This window comes from Pristis pectinata, chromosome 4 (assembly GCF_009764475.1).
Source record: "Pristis pectinata isolate sPriPec2 chromosome 4, sPriPec2.1.pri, whole genome shotgun sequence".
Classification (NCBI taxonomy): domain Eukaryota; kingdom Metazoa; phylum Chordata; class Chondrichthyes; order Rhinopristiformes; family Pristidae; genus Pristis; species Pristis pectinata.
In genome coordinates this window covers 47,454,021-47,480,216 of record NC_067408.1, presented here as the reverse complement: position 1 = coordinate 47,480,216, position 26,196 = coordinate 47,454,021, and the positions used below count along the sequence as shown (strand labels likewise).

At 40.1% G+C, this 26,196-nt stretch overlaps 1 protein-coding gene across 1 annotated transcript; it reads left to right on the top strand.

Annotated features, from left to right (window-relative positions):
* The first annotated feature begins 250 nt into the window (after positions 1-250).
* On the top strand, positions 251-25,226 carry emx3 (empty spiracles homeobox 3). Its single transcript, XM_052014361.1, has 3 exons — positions 251-798; positions 15,214-15,398; positions 24,339-25,226. The coding sequence occupies exons 1-3, from the start codon at positions 447-449 to the stop codon at positions 24,504-24,506; spliced, it is 705 nt and encodes a 234-aa protein (XP_051870321.1). The 5' UTR covers positions 251-446; the 3' UTR covers positions 24,507-25,226.
* Positions 25,227-26,196: the final 970 nt, after the last annotated feature.

The following is a 26,196-nucleotide window of genomic DNA, read 5'->3' as shown; positions in this document are numbered from 1 at the left end:
AGATTCCCAGGAATATTTCATTGTCCCTTGTGGTGTTATTCCACGCACAGGCGGACTTGTAATTTTGGCTTCTCTGTGCCATTTGAATAGGGTAGACCTTAATTTTCTTTCGCATTCTGCGCATGTCCACCACGCCTGTAACTGACACGAACAACGAGGCAGGTAAGTGGAGCCAATCGGTGCGAAACTGCTGGCATTCATTGGGCTGTTTAGTGTCAGCCCCCTTTTAATTAGATCATACAGCTCCAAATCGTCGATACAAGTTTCCTAAACCGAATCACACTTTGCCAGGTACGCATATGGATTGTTTTATAGATTGAAGTCCACTTTGGATCTAAGGAATTGTGCCTACTGGGTGGGGAAAATAAACTTATTTCGACCCTCTTTTGGACTTTCCTAAATCTTCTTGATCTTCGCCGTCAGGGCCAACGCATTTGGCGAAAGCCATGTTCCAGCCTACGGCCAAAAGATGCTTCACCATCGAGGCTCTGGTAGGCAAAGACAACACGTCCACACTGGGGGATGAACCGCTTCGACCTACAGCTCTGAGATACGCCGATTCGGTGCACGCTTCCCCGTTCGGAAGCGGCTTCCAGAACGCCGGCAGGACTCTCTACAGCAGCCCCGAGCTCCTGTTCCCCGAGCCGGTGACCCACGCGGCCAGCCCTGCTCTTTCAATGCACCCAGGGAACGCGCACCATCTACCCGCACAGTCTTTCTTTGCGCCTCAGCAGAGAGAAGCACTGAGTTTTTACCCATGGGTTTTAAGGAACAGATACCTGGGTCACAGATTTCAAGGTAAATGGACGTGATTGTAAGGAATAACAGTTTGCAACTATTGTGCCAATAAATATGCTGCAGAGCGATTAACTAACACTGGATTAGTGTAATTATCACTCATTTACATCCCATTGCTTGTGTGGATGGTTATAACTTTAATCCCCGGCGTTTGCTAAACTTAACACGAGACTGCCGCCGTGTTTTGTGCTTATTCTGTTTCAGACTTTTGCTTCTCAAGAGTAACTATAATAAGGGAACGATTTAAATTCAGCTAGTTAAGTAAACGTTTTTCCAGCGAGCTGTGTAGTGTGTACTGGATGCTAAACTGGACTGCAGCAGAAAGTGAAACTAGGTCAGCTCATACGGAAATTAGGTTAAAATGTGTAAACATGTAAACATTGCGCAGAGGAGCAAGAGAACGGGCGATCGTTTAAAAATACTAAAGGACTCCATAAGAACCAGGCTCTATCAAGATTCCTACACCCCAACCCCGTTCCCAGAAACCTGGTGTACAGCAAATCTCCTACAGCGCCTGTCAGTTGCCGGGGCAGATTCCCGGCAACGTTCTGAATTTACAGCCGTATTAATAGGACGCAGTGTTACGTGAATGTAAAGCTCGCCCTCTGAGCCCCCAAAGTGGATTTAAATTTAGTTTATAGAGAAAACAAGCATTGAAGTTTCCGATGGCGTTCCCCTCAGCGCCCCAACCCTAGTTTGAAAGTTGCTAGTTTGGTTTAAAGTTCCCGACCCTCATACCGCGAACTGCAATAAATTCACTGACGGATTGGGAAGAGCTGGACTGGTGATGTAGTCTGCCGGATGCACCCTTTGATAAATGGTTACCTTGCAGATTTAAATACTAAATCTATATAGGAAGTTATATTTTTATGTTAAGCACAATGGTATCGATTTTTAAGAAATAGTCTTACAGTAAAATTGTAACACGGATCGTGCAAGTACTTGGGGATTGATAATAACGCCGCTGGATTTGATGCGCGATTTAATCCGGGGAAAATGGGTCTAGTCTGTAGTTCAGTATATCCGAAAGGTCGGGGTCTCTGTAACTATTACTTACAATAAATGTGCAAAAATCAAAAGAACGATCGCAGAGCAGCGTGGCTGTAAGACTCCAACATTTCAAAACAAATCAAATAATTCATATTCATTTGCTCATTACTTACCAAAGCTTCGACATCTTTATGAACATTCCCTGCTTAAAACACTGCTATGTGTTCAAGATGACGCCCTTTGTTGCAAATGCATGAACTCTTTTCTATATATTCCCTCTTCACTATTAATATCGACAGTGCAAAGCACGGATTTTTTTAACACTAAGTCATACAACTACATTTCGATTGGAATATCTGAAGAAGCGTGTTGCTGTAAATACCGACTGGGCAATGTAAAATCAGCCTGCATTTTTGCATTAACCCCTCGTTTAATTAAATGAATTTAAAATGACAATTTACTGGTTCAGACAATTTGTACAAACATTGGCTTTGCAGAAATCAAACAATGAAGTTTGGCATGGAAATGTATCATTCCTGAGTGGCAGCTTAACTACGCGGGCGTTTAAAGGGTTATCGCTGGATGTTGATATAATTGAATCATTTGGTTAATCTATAATAATTGGTTAATATCATAAATTAAACAATACGATGTACAAAATCCACTTTGGCTATTAAGTGATCAGATAATTAACTTTTTTCACGCCTTAGGATGTGAAAGACACGCTACAGGTTTGAATAGTACACGATGAGCTTCACACGAGCAAGGAATTTCAATGCACCCTTGGTGTATATGGCAATAAACTAACCTGAAGCTGAATCTAATTAAATTTGCATCTGCACTAAATTTACTAGAATGTAAACTGGAGCGATTAAAGGGATAAATGAAAAATTTAACATAAATCAATGCTATGAATGTGAATGAGCGTTTAATATGTGAATAGCAGCACAGTACTAACGTTGTTGAACTTTTAAAAGTTTCCAGAAAGGAAGGACGAAGAAGCCCTAACTAGCCTTAAATTAGACTCATTTTAAAGGCCATAGTTGGGTTAAGAGGGGAGATGGAGGGCAGAGTGAATTTGGAAACTGCGGCTGAATTAGAGAGGAGAGAGTAATGGTAGAGGGCAGGGGATAGGGGTTTGCGGTAGGGGTAGGTGGGACGCTGGGTCATGTGGATCGCAGCACGTTTAGAAAAAGAAAAAAAATCATTGACACTTTGGTTCGAATAATCGCAAATTACCTGATTGGAGAACCTCGGTTTCGTGATAATTTGAGAAAAGTTTCTGCATGCATATACCCACAAACATGCAACCTGTAAACTTAAAGCAAAAACGGCAACTGAGTGGAAACATGCAGAGAAATATGCCTCACTGCTCTGGAACATTCTGTGTGACTTCAACTCCAAATGTAAACTTCAAGGTTAGCTTTATCAAAAGCATTACACACAATAAAACAACAAAATAACTACTGTAAGGTTAATACTTGTGCATACTGTATAGCATGGAGACAACAATATTGTAGCAAGATATGGCGTATAATGGAGCCCGATGTCCTGTTGTAAAGTATTTACTGCAGGTACATAATCTGCGAAGTATTTTATGTATTGAACGTAGCACAAATGCGCACATCCCAGATTATGCATAGTTCATTTAGAGAAAATGAAACTTTTTTGCACAGCACGTCACTTATGTGAAATACGTTACATATGTGTAGCAAAGACGTTAAGTCACTGGTTTAGCAGCCGGAGTTGATCCGGAGACAGGAGTTCGCATCCCACTATACAAGTGGGGAATTTAAAGTAATTAGATAAATCTGGACAAATGGTAGGTACAAAACTAGTGGATCGTCATTTAAAAACAAACATTTGGTTTACTAATGTCCTCAGGTGAGAATTTCTGTCATCCTTATCCAGCCTATGACTCCAATGTGGTTGACATTTAGCTGCTTTCTTAGTTCAAAGGGACTTTGGGATGGACAATAAACATCAGTGTTGACAGTGGCCTCCACATCAAACAACAAAAATCACGTTCAAAACAATTAACGGGTGTTACATGCAAAAGGAAGTTGGTGCTCACGTCAAACATGTTAGATGTAGTATGTATATGGACTCAAAGCATGATAAGTACATACTATGGTAATACCCGTGATCAGGGAATGTTGTAGAGAATAAAAGTACTGTCAGATGGCAAAAATGCCATAAACTGAGGGTCCCTTGTAAATGCACCACAGTCAAATCTGTGCCATGACTTGTAAATACATCAACATGAATAACTCGCCAATAACAACAGAGTATAGCACCGTTAACAGAACTAGAAAATGTCCCAGAGCACGTCAGAGAAACATTATCAGGCAAAATTTAACTTAAAGCAACAATGAGTATTCAGGGCAGGTGGTCAAAAGCTCTGTCAACTAGTCAAGTATGAAAGGATGCTAGAGAGGTTTAGAAAGGGAACCCCAGAATTTAGGGACAGAAGCAGAATCTACCACAGTCAATAGAGAAGCAATTGAAATTAGGGTTGATCAAGGCTCCAGAACTGGAGAAGCACAGAGGCTCTGGAGGATTGGGATGATGGAGAAGATGACAAAGATAGGGAGCAAAGGAATCATGGTAGGGTTTGAAAACAAGGGAGGGAGTTTTGAAATTGAGTCATTACTTAAGTTAGACCTACTGTGTGTCAACAAGGAAGTGGGTGGTAACTACACTGTATGCAGGAATTTAAATTTGACCATTTCTGGATGGGCATTTTGAACAAGTGCCTGTTGTACACATAAACACATACACTGAATTTTTAACATATCTAATGATAATGGGGATGGGGCATACACTCTGTACGGGCCTCTGGATGGGTGAGTTAGGACTTGGGCAATGTCTTTTTGGATTACCTCAAATTTGCAGAGGCTGGATCAAATGTTTATGGCTGTAATGTGGTTATCTGACTTACTGAAATAAATGTCAGAGATAAATGCAGTATTTTTGGAAGTGTACACATTCATTTGACATACGATATTAGCTATTTAGTTTTCTAAAGTACTTAGGTATTTATGAGATGAAAACAAAATATTTACACTCAAAATGTTTACATCAGATCTCTGACTCCTCAATCACAAAATATGAGTAGTATTGCAACAAAGCAATTGGAAATATAATTCTCTCTGTGGAAAAATCTAACTTTGAATGTTAAATTTGGTGAACATTTCAGTAGTAATGCTGCAAAGTTGAAGGCCAACGTGAGAATTGGTTTTGTTCCTCAATTAATGGTATAACCTAACTGCATTGTTTAAATGAGCAAAATATTAGGAATGCTGGAAAACCAAAATAAAGATAAAAAATATTGCAAATATACAAGCGACATCTGTGGATTGAGAATGAGGGTTAATGTTACATGTTGATGACATTTCCTCAGAATTCAACTTTTTGATAAAGGATCATTGACTGGAGACATTAACTCTGTTTCTCCCTCCACAGATGCTGGCTGACCTACTAATAATATTAGTGCCTTAAAACTTCACCCCAATCCTGATGTCAATCTTTATATATGTATGATTATGTATGTGTAAAATTCAGATGTAGAAATAATTCTCCAATATCAATATTTAATACCTGAAACTCTAATTACTATAATGAATCTGTTTTCAATGGGTTATCACTAGTTATTCAATATTTGCTGACCTAAGTTGTGAAAAAAGCTTAATCAGAAATCTGGACCAGATAGGTCGTTCTGAGCAATATTTAACAGTTTGGCATTGTTTTGTTTAGACAGCCAGCTATTAATATTTTTATAATCTTTTCAAATTTGTAACATTCATATTTCAGAAAATTTACTGAAGGATTGAGGTCCTAAAATTGGCAGTGACCTCACTGCTGCTTTCATGTTGACTTTTTAAACCAGGCAATTCAAAGCTCCCTGTAGCATCAACACTGGATCACACAACAATAACATTTTTTAAACACCATTAACATAGAAGAAACATACAAAGAGATTTCATGGGATCAATATCAGGTAAAAATGATGATGGAGAACTTAAGGAGACATTAGGACAGTTGACCAAAGCCTTGGTCAAAGCAATAGGCTTGAAGTTGCTTCTTTGAACAGGCAAGAGAGATAGAGAGGCAGGAAGATTTTGTGAGGAAATTCCAGTGCTTTGGGCCATGGCAGCTGAAGTCATGGCCGTCAATGGTGGAGGGGTTAAATTTGGGGATGTTGAAGGACCAGGGAATGTAAGTACTGTACCTTGAAGGCTTGAGGAAATTATGGAGACAGGGAATATCATGACCTTTGGAGGGATTTGAAAACAAGGCTAAGAATTAAAGTGTCGCTGCACCAGGACCAATGCACATTAGCAAGCATGAAGGTGATGGGTGAGGAAAATTTGGTATGAGTTAGAACATGGGATTACTTCAGTTTTATGGATGTTTGAACCAAAGATGCCTGCGTTGGTTTAATCAAGAATTATAAAAAGAGCTTGGGTGAGTGTTTCAAAGTCAAGTTTATTGTCATATGAACAAGTACATGTATGCACAGATGCAATGAAAAACTTACTTGCAGCAGCATCACAGGCACATGGCATCATATAAGCAGCATTCACAAGAAAACATAATTAAACATAAATTATACACAATTTTTACAAGAAAGAACACAATCAGCAGGAGGTGAGTTGAGCCAAGGCCAGAATTGGCTGATGTTATGGAAATAAAAGCAGTGGTCTTGGTGATGGCCTGCATATGTTGCCAAGGGAAAACATATTTGAAGGTGTGTGAATTATGTGGGTTTTTGGATCTCTAGGCCTAAAATGGCACTATTTGGCTCTCTGTCACCAGGAGGACACATCTACCGTGGCTAAGAAAATTAAACCCTCCTGCAACTTCCTTAAATATTTCTTCCTATTATTTATTGATTAAAAGTCATCCTTTTAGTCTAAATGCTAAAAATCCTAAAGGTCTTTCTCTGAAAGATGCTGCATTTGACAATAGCAAACACTAGGAGCTGTTGATAATTGCCTTCACCTGCTGCTCCTGTCTGAGGCTTTTATATTAGAGAGAAAAACTTGAAAGGAAATTGTTTAATATTCAACTGGATTAATCACTTTTGGTAACTTTACTGTGTTATTATTTGAATTAAAAACAAGTTGTAATTTAAACATACAATAGGATAATTAAATGCTGATTCAGATTTTTAGGTTTTACAAAGAATGAAGTAGAATCTAAAAACAGTAATGATAAATTTGTGAAAAGGAATGGTTAGGGAATAGTTGGTGGAGTATAATTATAGAAAGGGCATAGAGCCAAGAGAAGGTAGAGCATAGATTCACCTGGGCGATACAAAAGGTGAGCAACTATCACTATGATTTGAGATTCCAGGTAATGAGATTAGTCCAGCGGAGAATGTTGTGAGGTTTGTTTAAAAACTGTGAAGTGTCTTAAAAAGTTGATGGACTGTTTTCTGCATTTGGTGAGTCAGAAATGCATGCCTGTCAATTTAAAGTGACCAGTAGAGAATGAATTTAGATGAAATACTTTTACACAGTTATTACAGCTTTGCTAATGAAACAGTTAAGACAGAAGCTGTTGATATTAGTTACAAGTTTAAAACTAAAAGAAGTAGAGAACTATTGGGGAGATCAGGGCATTCAGATTATTTTTGTAATGAACCACATTTTACACAGGTGGTTTTACAGCCTCCTTCCAAAGTGTAAATTTTCATGTTTACAAGAAGAAGCAATGAGATGCTTTACAGTAAAGTATAATTCAATTAGATCTCCAGAGTTTTTCCTTTATTCATTCTTCAAAGCTATATCATCCTATATAAAACATGTCAGGGACTCCATTCCCAGCATCTGGAGCTATTTAAAGAAATACTCATCTTTCTTGGAAATGAAAGTTCATTTAAGGAATAGTCAATCTTCTTGAGATTGGGGGTTTGTTTAAAAAATTGTATGCCCTGTCCCTTGAATAAAAAAAGATGCAGTTGTGGGGAATTTAAAGTAATACTTCTGGAAATAATGAATCTGCTGTAGAAGTGGAGCACTAGTTATTCGGTCTCGATATAGGAGTTAGGGTGTCACAACTTGCCCAAATTCTATTGGCTGTGTATAATGAACAGTCATCCCCTTGAAACAAACTTTTCCACTCCAATTTATTTCAGTGGGGCACCTGCTTAAAGCAGTAGTCACTTTGTGTAAACTTTAGGATAGCATTATGCAATAAATGTGAATGCCCCTAGGATTTTGATTTTAATCAAAATCTTGTCCCAGGTCCTAATGACACCAACATTAAATCAAAACTTTTGTTGCCATACCCGCTAACTGAGTTGTTTTGTGCCTGTTTTTCTTGTACTCATAAATTTCCTGCTTCCTTTCTCCTTCTCCCCTGAGCAAATTAATTTATTGTTAGAGTATCATTCTCCTTAGATCCCTGTTTTGAAATCAGCTGGGACACTGGTAAAGTGAGCACATAAATTAAAAGTAAATCCATCTCGATACAACTGCACCATGAGTATAATTATTGGACATATAACTTTAAGGACATAAACTGCACCTGGGAAACCCATCTTCCTAGTTATATAGTGAATAGAGCAGAGTGAAGGATCACAGAGGAGAGTGGAATTGATCTAAAGATTTACATCAATATGCAAACCTGATGTAAATGATCATAGATGCTTACCGATCCTTCTTTACAGAAGGCATTTTGTGCTATTACACAGAAATACCAGATATACTGCTCCTACACATATATTCTTTGTATTTAATATTACAGAGAGACTATCTGTTTAACAAAGAAATTGAATGGTTAAGGCAGACTAATGAGTTTGTTGTACTACAACAAAGTTTGTGATTAATTCTTACCTGCAGATAGAATAGGTACAGAGGTTGACCAGCATAACTCATCACCAGCAGACATTACTATTGTGTTAGTACAGGGGGGAAATTTTCAAAGGTATAAGGTGACATTGACAAGGTCATTCCTCATCAGTGGATATTAGAAAGGGGCCATGTTTAAGATTTTTTGATGGGTATTGACAGCAAGTGAGGCTCCCTGTCACCCCATATACTCATATCATCTCCACCAGTGAATAGTAGTTAAAGTCAGGGAATTCCCAGGTTCAAGCTGACTGTTAACCAATTTTGAACTGTTGTTTCTAGGGGATTGAATAAGCCCTATTACTGTGGCATTAAGGAAAGCAAAGGTAGCCAGAATTCACTCTCTGAAAGTCTGTCTGATTGAATATTGGGTGAGATAAGAACTGGGCTTGGATATGATGTCTTCAGAGGTTGAAGAGTTTGAAAATACTCACTGTCAAAGATTCCAAATTAAACAATGAGGCAGAGAGGGACATGTTATTCTAACATGAAAATGGGGAAAGAGAGTGGAAAATTAATAAATGGCAACAAAGAATTCAGGTAGTAAACATGGCAACATGAGTGTTAAATTAGGGTTGTTGTTGGCCACTCAGTGGCTACTTGGATGAGGTCATATGGATCAATTAGAATATTATTTTATGAGCAACATATATTTTCAGTAGAAAATAAAACCATTGCCCATAGTTTGACTGAAGATAAAGAGGCATATAATGCTCCCTTCATTATCTTTAGAATTCAGTCTCAATGGCTATAAAGATGTGTAATATTAATAAAAAACACTTGTAGAATAATTGTCTCTGGTTTCAATGTTATGAAACCAGAGACAATTACTCTACAAGTGCTTTTTACTAACATTACAACAAAAAAATTACTGAAAATCTAGATTTTTACATGTTAATGGTTTGGTATTTTTGGGAGTAACAAACAATGTTAGACTTTGCAGTTATTACGTTGAGTTGAGGTGAGTACTCCACTCCAGCTCAGACCTGGAGTTAGTAATCTTACCAAAGAGGTCACCAACCAGCAATGGCAGAAGTGAAAGGTCACCTGTATTTTGTTTTGTCAATGTTGTGTTTGCCATTGGCACTTATGGTGCAAAGAGCAAAATAAAAAAAGAGGAGCACAACTAAGTTACATAAGATCCACTGTGAGTACCAGCCCATTCTGGGAGCCAAGATAATTCAGTTCCTGATCAGGATAGAGAAACACAATGTTCAGAGGCTCAGACTTATGGGGGAGCTGACAACTGAAAGTTCTTACCTACACCAGTGATGGTCACCACTGCTCTCAAAAGTACCCTAATTTCTATTGTAGTTATTCATCTTGTTTTTGGGATATGGGATTCATTAGCAGGCCAACAATTATTGGTCATTCATTATTGGCCTTGAGAAAGTGGTAGTAAGCCACTGCAGTCCTTCTGGTGAAGGTGCTCCCGGGATGTTGCTGGGGAGGGAGTTCCCGGACTTAGACCCAGCAAGGATGAAGGATCAGCAATATATTTCCAAGTCAGGTTGAAGAGTAACTTGGAAGGGAATCTGCAGGTGGTGGTGTTCCTAAGCACCTGTTGACTTTGTTCTTCCTGGTGGCAAAAGTTGTATGTTTGGGAGGTGCTGTTGGAGTTGCCTAGGTGAGTAACTGCAGTGCATTTTGTAGATGGCATACACTGCAGCCATGGGATTTCACTGGTGGCAGAAATGACTGTTTAGGGTGGTGGATGGGGTGTTAGTCAAGTGGGCTGCTTTGTCCTGGATATTGCTGAACTTCTTGACTGTAGTTGGAGTTGCCTTCATCCAGGGGAGTGGAGCCTCCTCCACCACTCTCCCCATTTGTGCCTCATAGATGATAGACATCCTTTGGGGTTTCAGGAGATGAATCACTAACCCCAGGATACCCAGCCTCTGATCTACTCTTGTGGCCACAGTACCTATGTGGCTGGTCCAAGTTTATTAGGGGATCTCAGGAGGAAGCCAAGAGGGATCACCCACCTGGCACTTTTGTCTGAACTTGCTTGTGAATACATCGCCCTGCCTTTAGCATTTGCATGCATGATCTCAGCATCAATGGGGACCTCTTCTGGCTTCCATTCATTGTTTAATTTCCCACCATCATTCACAGTAAGAACTTTAATCTGATACACTGATTGTGGAGTTGCTCAACTCTGTCTTTTGCATTCTGGTTTTGCTGTTTACGACACATGTAGTCTTATGTTGTAGCTTCTCTAGGCTGGCACCTCACTTTAAGGTGTTGCCAGATCTGTTCTAAGTCTACCCCATTAGCACAATGCGAATGCCACACAACATGATGAAATGTTGTCCTAGTATGAAGGTGGAACTTTGACTCCATGGACTATATGTTGGTGACTCCAACCAGTGCTGTCAAGGAATTTTATAACCACAACAGGTAGATTGGTGTATCAACCCCTTTGCTTTTCAAAACAGCGGATACATTCTTTCCCACACAGCGAACAGACTATAGACTGGAAGGCAAAGTAAACCTGATTTTTTTTGCAAATATTTCTAATTGTAAGTATGTGTATACAAAAGACTGGTGTGTTGGTGCAAAACTAAGAAGGGTATATTGGCATAGAGAGGGTCTGGATCAGTGATCAGTCTTATAATACCAGGATGAGTGGTGGGCTTTTCTTTGCTGGATTGCAGTAATTTCAGTGCAGGACCATGTGATGTGTTTGTTTTGAGTACCAAGCAGTTATTCAAAAACTACTCTTCCTGTGCACCTCCTGAACTCCATCTTCTCTTGAAGCTCAATATCATATATGGAAGCTAACAGAAGCATCCATGAACTCATGATACTCAGTTTTTCTTGTCTGAATATATTGTACACTTCAAAGAAATCAGACATGAGCCTTTATCTGGACTCCTAAGCCTTTGAAGCTGTGAGGGATGCTTCTGCTCTGCGTATGGCCCATTTTACAAGGGTTTCTGCAGATGTCACATGTTCAGTGGCAATCCGCCATGGAGTCATTTGTTGTCTGATGTCATCATATGTGGGAAATGCCTGTTGTACTTCCCTCACAATTAAGACCAGATTTCATTATAGTATGCAAGGAGGTATATGATTTCTCATTGAGGCTGCCATGGCGTTATACTATGTTCAAAGAAAGCTCACTGTTCTATTTCATCATACATCTGAGTAAGATGGACACCATTCAAGATCAGCTGAGTGTACTTTAGCCACAACACCCCTAATCTTTTCCTTGTTGAAATGTCCATGCTTCTTCATCCTCATTATCCATTATATTTATGCCGATGCTTGATATGTGCAGGTGAGCTATGCTGTTCCAGTGACTGGAGAGCAAATGGATTTTTTTTTACTCCGCAAAACAAACCTATGGCACAATAAGAGCAAATAAGCACATTTGTCATTTTCAGTACTGTGTTATTATTAAGTATACTGGCGGTCTCCTGAGTTGTGACAAGTGTGCAAATCATAAAATGTTCAGATAGCATGCTGTAGGCTAAAAGTTCTGAACTGCCATTTCTAGAGATGTATTATCTTCTAACCTCTTTCTCCAAAACAGATGTGGCACTTTCTTGCTCCTAGGGAACGAGGTATTTGTATTTCTGTGTTCTACTATTGCTTCAAGCGGCGATTTCTGTTTAAGTGCATGTATAGATATAAAAGGATTCATGAAACAGAGTGATCCGACCCATGGTAGTTCCTCCCTGTAGTGCATTCTCCCTCCCATTAGTATATATGTACATGGTAATATTAAAACTCTTGCTTTAACTATCCATGCTGTTGCAGAGTACAGTATCCTCGATATATTTTTGTTGTCATGTTTTATTTATGTTCCTCTGCCCAGTACAAATACTTCATATTTTTAATCTTGTCACTTTATATGAAGCTCCCATAGGTACTCAGTATATTGGTACCGTCTTCTTTCGTGACTTCTACCCTGCCCACCGTTTCCTCTTCCATCTTTCGGTGGTATCCCTAACCTCCACCGCTTCCGCCCCCCCCCCCCCCCCCCCCCCCCCACACACACACACACCGCCCAATCTCCACAAAGTAATTTTCTGCCATTCGAGAGTCTGGTTGATAATATTGACAGTTTTCACATTTTCTTTCCTTGTGTCATTTTCTTCGGAAACTGGACTGTCCAACAACCTTTCACGGAAGCCCATTCTGGTTAAACAGTTGCAAAACTGGCCAGTTTAAAGAAGCTTTAAGGCCCCACTGTTTGTTGTCGTCGTGCTCCCGTTGACTCAGGAGAGTCTCTGGCAGACATAATTAATGAAAGACCTGCGTGTTTCCCGGTTATCCTGAGAAACATATGCGTTCCTGAGATGTATATGATTTCCAAGCGTAGTTCTTGGTAATAAACGTAGCTGGTTCCATTTGCAACACTTCTGGCCTGCTTAAATTAACAGGAATAGTTTGCCATGCAGATCTAAAAAACTGGTGGTGTAAAAAGTATCTTTTGATGTTGTGCCTGTGATTTAATGCACATAGCTCTGTGAGCAGAACTGAACTGTGCCGAGCAAAACAAAAGAAAAGAAAATTGCATTGGGTTGATCTGTTTGTAGTTGAGCGGTATGGTATATGGACTAGTGTATAGATTAATTAACGTTTAAACGACTAAAACTATCATAGATACAAATAACGGGTACGAAAATTATTGGTCGAAATGAGAAACGGAGTGTCCATATTGAGTAAAAACGTAGATTAAAAAAATACAGTGCTTTTTCTGCAGGAGTTGGGAAGCTGACTTTCGACATTAAAGGTAGAGGGTGTCAGGCAGAAGGGGCGCCCAACATTTACCGCAAAGGGTTTTCCCACTCAGAGTCACGCTCTGCCTCACTTCACCTCACAAAACCTAACAATCGCTCTGGGTTTTGTATCAGGTTCCCTCACAAAGCCTCAGCAGGAGGCTCCTGCAAATCGCCGTTCAACATTTTTCGAAAAGGAATAATAGTTTTTGCTGGCTATATAAATTAGCGAGTTGTCAAATTATCCCGGATTACACGATTTGTGTCCCCAGTGTCTTCCTGTTGTGTGGGAGAATGGACGACAACTTCCTTCATTGAAAGATATAATTTCAACACAAAGATAAGGACGAGGCATCAGAGAGAGAAAAGACATCGGTTCCCAGTCTTTTGTTGTTGACTGTGGAAAATTTTACGTTTTCTGTTCACGTTAAGCAAAGAGCGAACTCCAAATCTTAAACGACAACCTTACACGACTTGAAAACCAAACCCAACTCCTTAAATCCAAACCTAAATCCCCTACCAACTCTCAATACAATGTCTGGTTCTAACCCTTAATCAAACCCTATCTCTCAAACCAAACACTAAACCTAATCTTTAAACCAATCTATCAGCATCGTATCAAATCCTAATCCTTAAATCAAATTCTAACCTCAAAAAACCTGAACCTAATTCTAATCCTAATTTAATTCTCAACACAAAACAACACTTTCTACAACCACTAACCCAAGGCCTAACAAACTCCACACAAGGCCGTTGTTTCTGCTCGTCCTAACTCCCGAATAAGGTTACATTTCTCCCTGTCCTTCGCCACAATTTTCATGCAATCATTTTGTCCCCTATAAATCTAGCCGAAATAACTCTAAACTCAAAAACGAAGAGGTAATTTACATTCATCCTCAACCGACTCTTAACCATATCTTCTAAACAAAAGATTGCGAATCTAATTAAGTTAGTCCCAAAATAAGTCTGGAGCTTTTTTTTGCTGAACCCACTCCGATGGTGATGTTGTTGATTAAATGGGAATTGTGCCAAAATCAGTGTTCTTTTTCTTTTCCTTTTAAAGTGTGAATTTTGTTGGCAAATTGCAGAGTAATAGTGTTTAATTACACTGTGCATATCTAATTTATAACACTTTCTTACGTTTACAACGATCGCACAGATACTAATAACTGCACAATTAATATTCACTCTTAGTTAATGCTAAGTGCTTTCTTGCAAAAGTTACATTAGTTGGACCCGTTTCGTTTCCATCCGATCGATAGGGACAGCTGAATATATTGAATAAACATAATTGGTTTAAAGTTCATATTTACATTTTGACATCAGGCATATTTGGCAGATAGTTAAACAGCGTTGCTTAAGATTCCAGTGGTATAGCTGCAGAAGCGTGAAACTTCGCGATTATGTCCACTTAACACTGAGTACAATAAAAACATTCAATAATGTTGTCCTTCAAAAAGTGCTTTGCATTTGGAGCGAGCATTTTAAACTGTACAGCGCGAGGGTGATGTATTGCTGTTAACAGGTTTATCGTTAAGGATGGCTGTGGAACAATTTGAAGTGATAAATTAAAAGTATCACGAGTATTGGCACGGAGAAAAAGCATATTGGCTAAAGTGCGATTTTTGCTAGTGTACAGCTACCAATATGTTAAAGTGTAATAACAGCCGTGCGTGTATAATTACAACCAGTTATAAATAAAGAACTCAAAATATTAAAATCGTTATCCCTGATCATATTTTCCAAGCAAACCAAAAATCTCAAGCTAGAATATTGGGGTATTAAACCGGAAACGTATTCCTCCTATTAAATGTACCCCTGTTATTTTCTGTTTCCAGGCGGTGAGGGAGGAGCTGAGAGCCTGCTTCTTCACGGCCCTTTCACCAGGAAGCCTAAGCGGATTCGAACAGCGTTCTCCCCGTCCCAGCTCCTGAGACTAGAGAGAGCCTTCGAGAAAAATCACTATGTGGTGGGAGCAGAGCGAAAACAATTAGCAAGCAGCTTGTGTCTCACAGAAACCCAGGTAAGAAAATGGAACTAGACAGAGAGATGGTGGGGCAGGGATACCTGGAACTGGCAAAGGAAACACTGGTGATGGGAGTGGCGAGAGGAATGTTTTTATGCAACGAAGTAGTAATTCCTGAGGAGAATAGATGCATGCTTGGCAAGGGAAAGTTTGCAGACCTGTGCGAAAAGAGCGGGAGAGTGGGACTAATTGGATAACTCTTTCAAGTTGTCGCGGCACGAAGGGCCGTATGGACTCATTCGCTGCTACACACACACACACACACACACACACACACACACAACGCATTCAGGGAGATTTTATTTGCCTGAGGCAGGGCAGTTGCTGTACGATTGAATACCAGTTCAAGTGTTCTCCTGCCTGTCCACAAATAATAATCATTCTTTACAAATGTGACTACTGTTTAATATGAACTGTTGTTTAATGAGTCCAATAGTCGTATATTGAGCACTTAAAAAAAATCAGCCAATTTGATTTAGCATGTAGCGGGATGGGGGAGGGGATGGTGGGGGAGGGGCTAACAGAAAAATTTCGCAAATATTCAGAACATTTCTGCTCGGTGAATGATCAAAAGAAAAGGCTGAAGGAAAATTTCGCGGCACTGAACCGTCCTTCATTCCGACAATGTTTTGACAAAATGCCAGGCCACCAGCTTATTGTTGTACCTGAGTTTCTGGGGCCTTCGGGACTGTGGTATAAAATCAGTATAAAAAAAGTGCGCGAAACACTTTTAGTTCCCTGTTATAATGACATCTCAGGTTTAAATTAGGGAGAGAACGGTGTATTATGTTTAACCGCGGACATTGCTGTCTTCATAAACAAGAAAGGCAAATTACAAGGAGGTGGTAATAAATGGAACCTTCTGTCGGCATACACGAGTGTTGCTGTAGAATGGATTTCTTGTCATTATTGTGCCATCTCCATACACAGTCTGGTGTAAAATGGAAACTATCACCTTTTACTAATGTAACAGGTCACATGCTCCAAAATAAGAGCACGAACAACAAAAATGAACAAACAGGAACTAGTCGCTTCTTATTAGGAACGAATTATTAGAACTTGAAACACGAAGGAGTATTATAAAGGGGTGCAGTTAGATCGAGACTCCTAGAATTATACAGTGTTGACAAAAGCAATGTTAGTAATTGTCAGTTGGCTTGGCGTTTGGACAGACTGCATATGAACAAATGCATGTGTTAGGATGCACTCCTCAATCTGCATCAGCTGCGATCCTGCAGTGAGGTCTGAATTATACCCATAGTGCGTCAAAATGGTCCCCGAGAAGGTTAAGTCACAGAGGTGCGAACGTTTAAATGTGATGTACAGAAGTGTTTGAGTAAAACGGGCGGGCTCCCGAAGGGTGGTGAGGACAACAATATCCGGTGTGCTGAGAAATGTAAGCATAAAGAATCAGGAAATTTGTTTGTATGCATGTCTAAATAGTTGGTTAGCAGGAGTGGATGCGATAAATGTATTGGAATTTAATACACAGATTAATTTTGCCCCGAAATTCCGCATAATACAATGCATTAGGAATTTGTTTAATCAAAGATACTGTGGCCTATATTGATACCATGGTTGTCTGCGTCTGGAGTGAACGAAGCTGACCAAATCTAAATAAATATTCCAATATAAATCTTTGATGTAATATAAATCTCTGATTTTTTTTCCTTACAACTTCCAATTATACAATGACAAGTAGATCGAATAGCATGTTACTTCAGCGAAACTGTAATAAAATTGAAGGATATAACGTCTGCAATCCTACAGACCGTTTAACGGGGTTGTCGTTAGAAGTCAGCTTGTAAGACTCAAATCACTGCGTTTGGGAACCCGATCCATTAGTTACTTGATTCTAGCTGTTACATTGAAAGCTAGGTACCATTCACAATGAAGCAACAATGGTCTCAACGCCCGTCACATGCTCACGCTCTGTTAACTGTTTGTCTTTTGTTGATAAATAGAACGCTACATGCACATAGCAAATTGTTTCCACTCTATAAAAGTATATATCGCCGATAATTAGATCTATTTGAGTGAGAATTTGAAAGTAGTGCAAATAATCTCAATGCATCTTTTTAGACATTTCACACTATTCATAGCTGTGGATACATGAGACGCAGGGGTCACCTAATGAAACTTTTTAGAGATAAATTATACATTTACAGCTATCAAGATTAGGCTAGGTAAGGCGAGAAGACCCTACATGATTTTGACAGCAAAACAGAAGATCCAGGAACAGAAATTCTCGGCAGGTTAGGCAGCATCTGCCGAGAAAGAAAGAGTTAAAATTACCTGTCATCATATGCATCAGTTTCGAGAGGTTTCCAAAAATTATTTCTTTCACACACCAAAGCAAATATTTGCATGTAGGCATCCGTATGAAGAGTCGTGCACACAGACGTACTAGCAAACACTACAGATCCATTAGGCCGAATACGTATACGTACGGGAACAGAATACGAGCTGACAGACATATAGAAATACTCTGGCACACATACACCTACAAAACCACAGATGCAGGCATAAGATAAACTATCAGGCAAGCAGATTTAAAGACACACACACATAAACATACTCGCTCACACAAATACACACACATGCAAACACACGTAGCAACATACTTCGAGAGAGAGAGATTAAGTTTAGTTTGTTGTTTTTTTTTGCTGTTTTAACACTAGATTATAAAACCCAGTCACTTTATTTCCGAATCTTCATATCGGAATTAAATAAAGTATTTTTTGGAGGAATCGGATGTGCAATGTGCATGTTTAAGAGAAGTTAAGTTCCTTTAATTACATTTATAAAAAATAGTGTGCAAGAGGAGGCCTTTTATTACAGTACATCAATTCAGGTTGTTATATATGGAGTATCGGTTTAGCATTTCATCAAACTCTTGCCCAAGGCTGCTCCCATCTTTTATAGAATAATTATTAGAGGTTAGGCCCATTTTCCTCACTTGCGTTAAACGAGGCTGAATCCTAAATCACTCAATATTCATCTTGGACAAGACAAGCAATGTGAGCCTCCGGCTCAATCCCACTGATTGGAAGAAAATCTAATCCAGGCGCCCAAACCCCTCTCAGTAAATGCTCACTCCTCCTCTCCACGGCTGAACGAATCAAACACGTATTTGTCAATCGAGAGTTGCAAATCTAATCATTGACCCATTAATATTTGCTTATGATTTTTGTTGGTTAACTGTATAATAATTTTCCATTGACAGTGTCAAGATTAATGAATTGCTTAAAATTTACAAACGGATCATTTAACTAAGAGGGAAGAAAATCCGCTCTCACAGTTGTTTCACGAACACTTTGTCCGGGAGCAGGAATTATTTATGTGATTATTCTACATTGTGCAGAGGTACAGGATCAAAGTCGGGTGTTGCGCGGAGCATTGAAGGAGTTGTAGTGTGTCCCAGTTGTGACGGAAGAATGTCTTTGACTCTCCCTTAATCGTATTAGATTTTGCCCATTGAAATTGGCCTAATTTGTTGCCTAAGTATAAAACAGTTCTCCTGGTTTAAAAATTACCAGAATAAGAGTGCCTAAACTATAAAGTTATATCAAAACACTGGTGGAACAAATTTATACTCAAATACGTCCTAATGATAATGAACTTTCCCGTTGTCACCAACTCCACTGGCTCAAGGGCCAAGGGCAAAGTGCAATGCTGTTGTTAATCGATGATGGGAAATTCTGCGTGACCGTGTAAATTTCATTCCATTTCTATCGTCGTTAGATTTAAATAAAAAGGAATATCTTCAGAGTTTTGTTTTACGACGAATTAAGCTCCCAATACTTAGTATTGTTCGGGCGTGTTAAGGCATCGATGGTTACATGCCTGGCCTGGTCTGGTCAAGTATTTACTGAGCACATCTCCTAATCCCCTTTAAATGGATCGCTGTCATGTATGTACAGCCGCAGTTTCAAACAGAGGCCCGACCCCGTTCTATCTGAGAAACGTAAATATGCGAAAATGAGCATTTTCCCCTGTGGCCAAAATATACTGATTATTTCAGCTTTTCGTTCATCGCAGTCAATTACTTTACTTTTGTTATCTTCTCACCGGATCGACTGAACACGATTGTTAATATCCCAGAAAAGTAATATGAACACACGCTTCCAAACTTTCAGATAGTATAAATTAAATGTAAATCACACCGTGTCAAGACTGATGTGAGATCATTGGTTTTGAAAGGCACCACAATAATGTTGTCTTTCAGCATTAGTTCCAGATTGCACTGCCTATGAATTATCTGAGATCCATACTTGGTCATATATTGTACAGATACAACACAGCCGCCCAGGAAAATGTCTCAAAGAATTCACTCGTCGAAATGGAGCTGGATATTGCGTTAGTTGAGTTAAGGAGAGTTTTCCTGGGACAAATGGGTTTTTATTTAAATTCCTGGTTATTTAGTGTTTCAATCCGATTTTTTGAGGCAAGTTACTTTGTAATAAACAACTTGAATGTTTTCTGGTATGCATAGACTTAATGGAGTGATATTTAGGCCAAAGATGGAAATTTTCCCAGGATAATAATTTACCCCAGCTTTACGGACCCGAGATGGATGGAAATGCCCCTCACCACTACGTGCTCGCTCACCAGAGGTCATGCCAAGGGTGCTGACAAGCACTTCGCACTTCCCACCACTGACGACTAACACATTTACATTTCATCTGTTCCACACCAGTGTAATTTCAGACAAACATAAACAAAACGAGCCGCCGATGCGCCCTAGATTTGGGTAATTCTGGGGACCGATCAAATTTTAGAACAACAAAAAAAAAGTTATTGAGCTGTTTATGAGCGCTAGGGATTCAAAGAGCTTCTCGGCGCAGTGTGTGAAATAAAGATCTATTCTGGAATGAAAGTAAGACGGGGATGTGGCTAATCCCCTCCACTATTCACTCGACTTAATGGTAATGTGGCCTTCTTCAAATAAAACGCCGGGGTCCCCTACAGTTCCATTTCTTTACAACACGGGTACTAAGGAGAGGGGTGGGTGGGGAAACCCTTTGAATGAATGGGATGAAGCAAAATTAAAAGGCATAGAAGTGAGGGAATGTATTTTGGGTTCGGTTTGATGGAAAATTGTCCGAGAAATTTCCTGTATCATAACAAATATTGAATAGAAAATGTCTGAAGTAGACTGAGTGAAGTTAAAGGGCCCATATCAAATCTGCTCGGTTTCCTGCTCCCTATGTTTGCTTCCACTCCCAGCTGGGCTTCTGCAAAATTCCATGTCTCAATCTATAATTTCCCACCTTTCCCAGACCTGTGGACCGGGACAGAAAACAATCTCCAGTGGGTTATGGTTAAATTCAGCCTGTACCCTTGGAATTAAGAGTGAAAACCCATCACATCCCAAAAAATAATCAATTCATGTTGCTTGCATCATTCGATGCGCACAAGAGCACAATCCTTTTCAGCTGGAATATTGTTACAAGGAGAGTTTCCTGTAGTTATAGCTCACAGGTTCACTTTCTGTATCCCTGTGATGCTGCTGCAAGCAGGTTTTTCATTGTACCTGTACCTCGCCGTACTTGTGCACATGACAATCAACTCGATTTGACAAGGGGGATTAACAGCACATTTCCTTTGCAGAATTTAAACAGACCAAAACCTGGTTATTGAGAGCACTCGTCGCCTTTCAGTAGACTGCAGATGAAATGATATTTGGATTATGATTTGGTGACAGAGCGGAAGCAGGGCGGTAGTCAGACCGTTCTGCCGACATATAAGCAAAGCTCCGAGAGAAGAACGGTTGGGGTGTCATGTCGCGTTCATTTGATATTGATTTGGAAATCAAAACAATTGAGATTAAAGCGATGAAAAGATGGGACTCCCCTCCCTACACTCACCGCACCCCACGATTATCGTCACCACCCTCCACTAAACTCCTTCCTCCATCTTGTACATTAGACCTGCCTGCGGAGGAAAGTCGTGAACCGCCTGTCCCCACCCCCCAAAAAACCCTATCCCCTTATCTAACATTTTATTTCTGCTATCGCTGCCATTTTATACATGCCTGTCTAGAATTTATATAGATGTCCAGCTGATAACTCACTATTTAGATGAATTGTATGATACACGTTGTTCTCGTTATTCTGGAACATAAACATTGCTATTCCCTCTGTATTCTCTGTTTTAAAAATCAATTAACGTAATGGTTTAGTCAAGCACCAGAGTTAAAGCACGAAGAGTTGGGTCTTGTTTAATGTCACCCTGACTTGATAGAAACGTATATTCTGTAATCGAAGCGCACTTCCCATTCAATATTATTCTCGTTATGGAGAATTCACTACACCATGCTTCAGAATCTCAAATATCAAACAAAAATTATTATTCCTGACATCGTTGGTAATATTTGGTCAAATCGGATCCCCCTGGGCTGAAGGACTGACAAGTCCCTTGACAATTTCATTCTCAATATTATAAGTTATTGACCGATTGCTTCCAAGGTAACTCAGGCGCATCGCCGGAGAGATGTCACCGAGAAACCAGAAATTGTCGTCATACATTGAGAAATTCATTGTGGTTTCTGAAATAAACTTCCCGGCTAAGGGACAAATTTTCTTTGGTCTTAGAAAAATATGTAATGTATTGTTTCTTCTGCGCCGTTGGAGAAGTCGGTTTTGCAGTGGACAACTGGAGAATAGCAAATATATTCCCCCTGTTTATGAAAAGATCGGGGTGGAGTGGGTGGGGAATCTAGACTGATTTAGATCGAATAAGTTCACGTAAATACAGAGGTGATTCTAGGTATATCGATCAAAGTCAAGGTATTTGGATAACTGGGGAGATCTGAGCTGATTACTAAGAGATGAGATGAATTCACAAAACAAACTCGGGTGAATCAAGCAGCAAAAGAGACAATAAATAGATCTTTGTAATTCTTCGATTTTTAGTAAAGACTTTTAGTGAAGATACAAACTTTTTGAAAAATAGCTCAGAAAATGAACACAGTAGTTTTATGCTCAGATGGATGCTGGCAACAGGATGTCCATCTGCATGTAGGTTTTCACTTTTTTAAATGACTTTGGGGTGGGGGAAGATACCTGAACAGATCAGTCCACATTTGCGAAGTTCAATTGATACTTTGGGTTCAAACTCTTCACAAGTGGAACATCAGTGGAGAATAATACTGAGATCAAGCAGAAAAGGAGGTGAAATTACCTAGAAATAAAAATGCCGACCATTCCAGAAGGAATAATCTGTGCAATGATACATTGCGCACCGTCTCAAATAACGGACGGGTTTATTAAGTCATTACAGTGAGAGAAATACGAGTTTTAAATACCTTTGGGAGGAGAAGGGAAATGAGAAATGGAAAAGTAGGTACCAAGGATGAAATTGGAGCAAGATTGATGGTCAAGATATGATTAAAATTCTGTACAGCTTTTCTTAAAGATTCCTTCCAATGACATGCAAACATCACAGAACAGGTGATCTGGCCATTTATCTCATTGAGGACTATGGGCAAGTGGTGGGGAAGTGGAACTAACTAGATGGCTTTTGTGCAGAGCTGACACCGATTCGACCAGTTGAATGGCTTTTCCCAGGCTGTAACCTTCCTGTGATTCTGTGTTTCTACCAGCTGGACCTTATTGTACACAAATTGATCATCAAGGTTCCTACATTAAAAGCGTGACTACAATTCAAAAGAACTGCATTGGTTGTAAAGCGCTTTGCAGGGGGCAAACTCAACGACATAAATGCAAATCTTTCTTCTTTCTAATTTGACAATATAACATTTTGCAACGTCACCAGGTTGCAAGAAGAGCCATATAAATGCAATTCCTTCCAGTTCAAGGAAACCCCTGCAGATAGAATGAGGATGTTTAGCAAGGTGTTCACCTAGTCTGCGAATGTACCGGAAACAGTTAATATGGTGGAACGTAAAGAAATGAATCAGGGAACTTAGACTTTGCGGGAAGTTGGAGGACAATTGGATAGTTTATTAAAGCGCTGTGCTTAGGGATATGGAATCGGCAGGGAGGCAGCGGGTTTAATGGGGGCACACAACTGACCAGGAAAATAAAATGAAAGTGATAATCCACACTTTCATCAAACCGATGCCTAGCTGCTGTAACATATAATGTTCACCCCATCCCCGTCCAAGGTACTGAGGACCCTGCACATGGACTACTGCATACAGTTCTGGAATTCGCTGCCGAGAGAATGTAGCTGACCTGCAAAGGGCATTGTGATCCATAAATACCGCGGGGAGAGGAGGAGCTGAGGCTCGTAGCTGGAGAGAAGGAACAGGACATTTTTATTTAGATTTCCAAATTAATACGGCTGGTGTGTGTATAGAAGGAGTCAGGGCCATTGGAATTTGTAGATGCTTGCGTATAAATCGAGAAAAAGCAGGCAGGATTAAGGAATCAGGTTTTTTTTAATGATGGGATGGGCAGTTTTCAGAATAGTTCACCAAAGATCCTGTCCCCGTACAAGTACCTTGAGGAGAAGTCAGCGACGCAGGGAAGTGGGGGTGGAGAATGTGGTTAATTCTGTCCCACTTTCTCCCTCTTCAGCTCAGGATCCCGCAACCGCCCACGGTAAAAGCGAATGAAATAGATAAATTGTGCAAACCCTCAGCAGGTAAACATTACACACAGTACTGTCCACCCCTACGCAGTGACGCCTTCTAGGTTCTCTCAGGACGTGGCCCGTTCAAAATATCCCTGGTTTATCCACATCGCCGTGTAATATTTTAGATAGAACTTGCACCGTTGTTTTGTTTTGCACCGTCTTTTTCTCCACTCTCTTGTATAGTTTATGTTGTGTGTTGCTGTCTGAATCTACGTGCCTGTGATGCTGCTGCAAGTTTTTCATTCTACCTCACCATACTTGTGAATGACAATAAGCTCGATTTGAAGGGGAATATATGAAAACACTCACACATTTTCCTGCTTTTCCCGCCAGGTAAAAGTCTGGTTTCAGAACAGAAGGACTAAATACAAGCGTCAGAAACTGGAGGAAGAGAGCCCGGACACACAGCAGAAACGCAAAGGGACGCAGCACGTCAACAGGTGGAGAATGGCGACCAGACAGACCAGCCCGGAGGACATTGATGTGATTTCAGAAGATTAGAGGCCGCCTGGATTAAAACAGTCAAATGTTTCAGTATAATTCGTGCAATGATGACTGCGAGCAGCCAGACAGATGGACTTATTAAATATTCAACACGTTTAATTATACCGGCCCATTGTGGAATTACCGATTCCACTTCTGGTCAAGTCACAGGGCACAAAGGTGGACTTAAAGACAAACTTCAACCGTGTGATTATAGTTTAATTAAAGAGAATCTTTGTTAAGAAAACAGTTCGATTGCAGCAAATTGAAGACGGATCGTCCTCGCTGGAGTTGACCTTGGGATTGGAATGTTAGTCGTGGATAGAGCTCACTCCGCCCCACGCCACTCATTGAGAATTTAATTCTTTTCAGACGGATTTGGTAGCGTCCGGCGTCTTTCCAGGTAGAGCTACGGGGATGGTGTTTTCTTTTCACGTTTTAGGTCGGAGGATTTTTTTAAAAATTAAAATACCCGCAAGTCTTGGTGTAGCCTTGCGCGCAGCCTGAACACAAGGGGATGTGTGTGAATGAGAGAAAAGCTCATTTGCAAGTTTCTACGGGTTTTAAACTGAGAAAAGGATGGTCTGTAGGAGTTTAGCGCCGAGGACCTCGTGTACGTGAACGGCACTGTGTGATTCCCGTTTCTTGATGTTAATGTCTCATCTCGCCTCTCCCCATAGATCTGTTTTATAATGGTCTTCTTTGTCGATTGTAAATAAATGTGTGTCACCACTGGCATGTCCATACTACAGAATAATAAGGAAATATTTTTTCCACAATAAAATATATTGAAAAAAAGCGTGTTTTGTAAAGGCTAGGCATTGCAAACAAGTTTCCTCAATATCCAGGCGGAGGAGTGCGATGCTGGGTCAGAGTACCACAGTCCGCTTGGCATCCCGTGTTAGCACCAGGCGGTCCCTGCTGCGGCTCCGAACGTACAGGTCTGCGGCGCTGGCAACTGTCATAAAACAGCAGCGATTTTAATATTTCCTCCCGGACGCTACTGACACACACAGAAATTCACGCAAGCACACGTTCACAAGTCGACACACGAACACAAACGCGTAAAAGCGAAACGCCACGTAGTTGTGGATCACTCGGGGAATCTCCGGTATCTGCAGCTTTGGAGTAGATTCTGATGATCAGTGATTATAACCCGAAATACACTGGGATGGATACAACATCTCCAGTTGGGATCAAGAGAAAGCAACAGCAGATTAGTGAACTACTGGCCGTGGATTACCATAACCAAAACACACGAACCAAAACAAGAACAATTTGGGAGGAGAATGGGTGTGCAGAGTTGGAGAGAGGTACATCAAATGTAGAAGGAACACTGAGTCAGTCCAGCAGGCGGGGCGTATTGGTATTGGTTGATTATTGTCACTTGTACCGAGGTACAGTGAAAAACTTGTCTTGCATACCGTTCCTACAGGTCAATTAATTACACAGTGCATTGAGGTAGTACAGAGTGTATTGAGGTAGTACAGGGTAAAAACAATAACAGAATACAGAATAAAGTGTCACAGCTACAGGGAACTGCATTGCAGGTAGACAATAAGGTGCAAGGTCAAACAAGGTCGATTGTGAGGTCAAGAGTCCATCTCATCTTATAAGGGATCAGTTCAATAGTCTTATCACAGTGGGATAGAAGCTGTCCTTCTGCCTGGTGGTATGTGCCCTCAGGTTCCTTTATCATATGCCCGAT

What these genes read in the sequence shown, in the direction of transcription:
- emx3 (XM_052014361.1), top strand. Translation starts at nt 447, where the DNA reads ATGTTCCAGCCTACGGCCAAAAGATGCTTCACCATCGAGGCTCTGGTA. An exon ending in CCTGGGTCACAGATTTCAAG is followed by an intron (nt 799 to 15,213) that starts GTAAATGGACGT and finishes TTCTGTTTCCAG; the next exon opens with GCGGTGAGGGAGGAGCTGAG. An exon ending in TGTGTCTCACAGAAACCCAG is followed by an intron (nt 15,399 to 24,338) that starts GTAAGAAAATGG and finishes TTTTCCCGCCAG; the next exon opens with GTAAAAGTCTGGTTTCAGAA.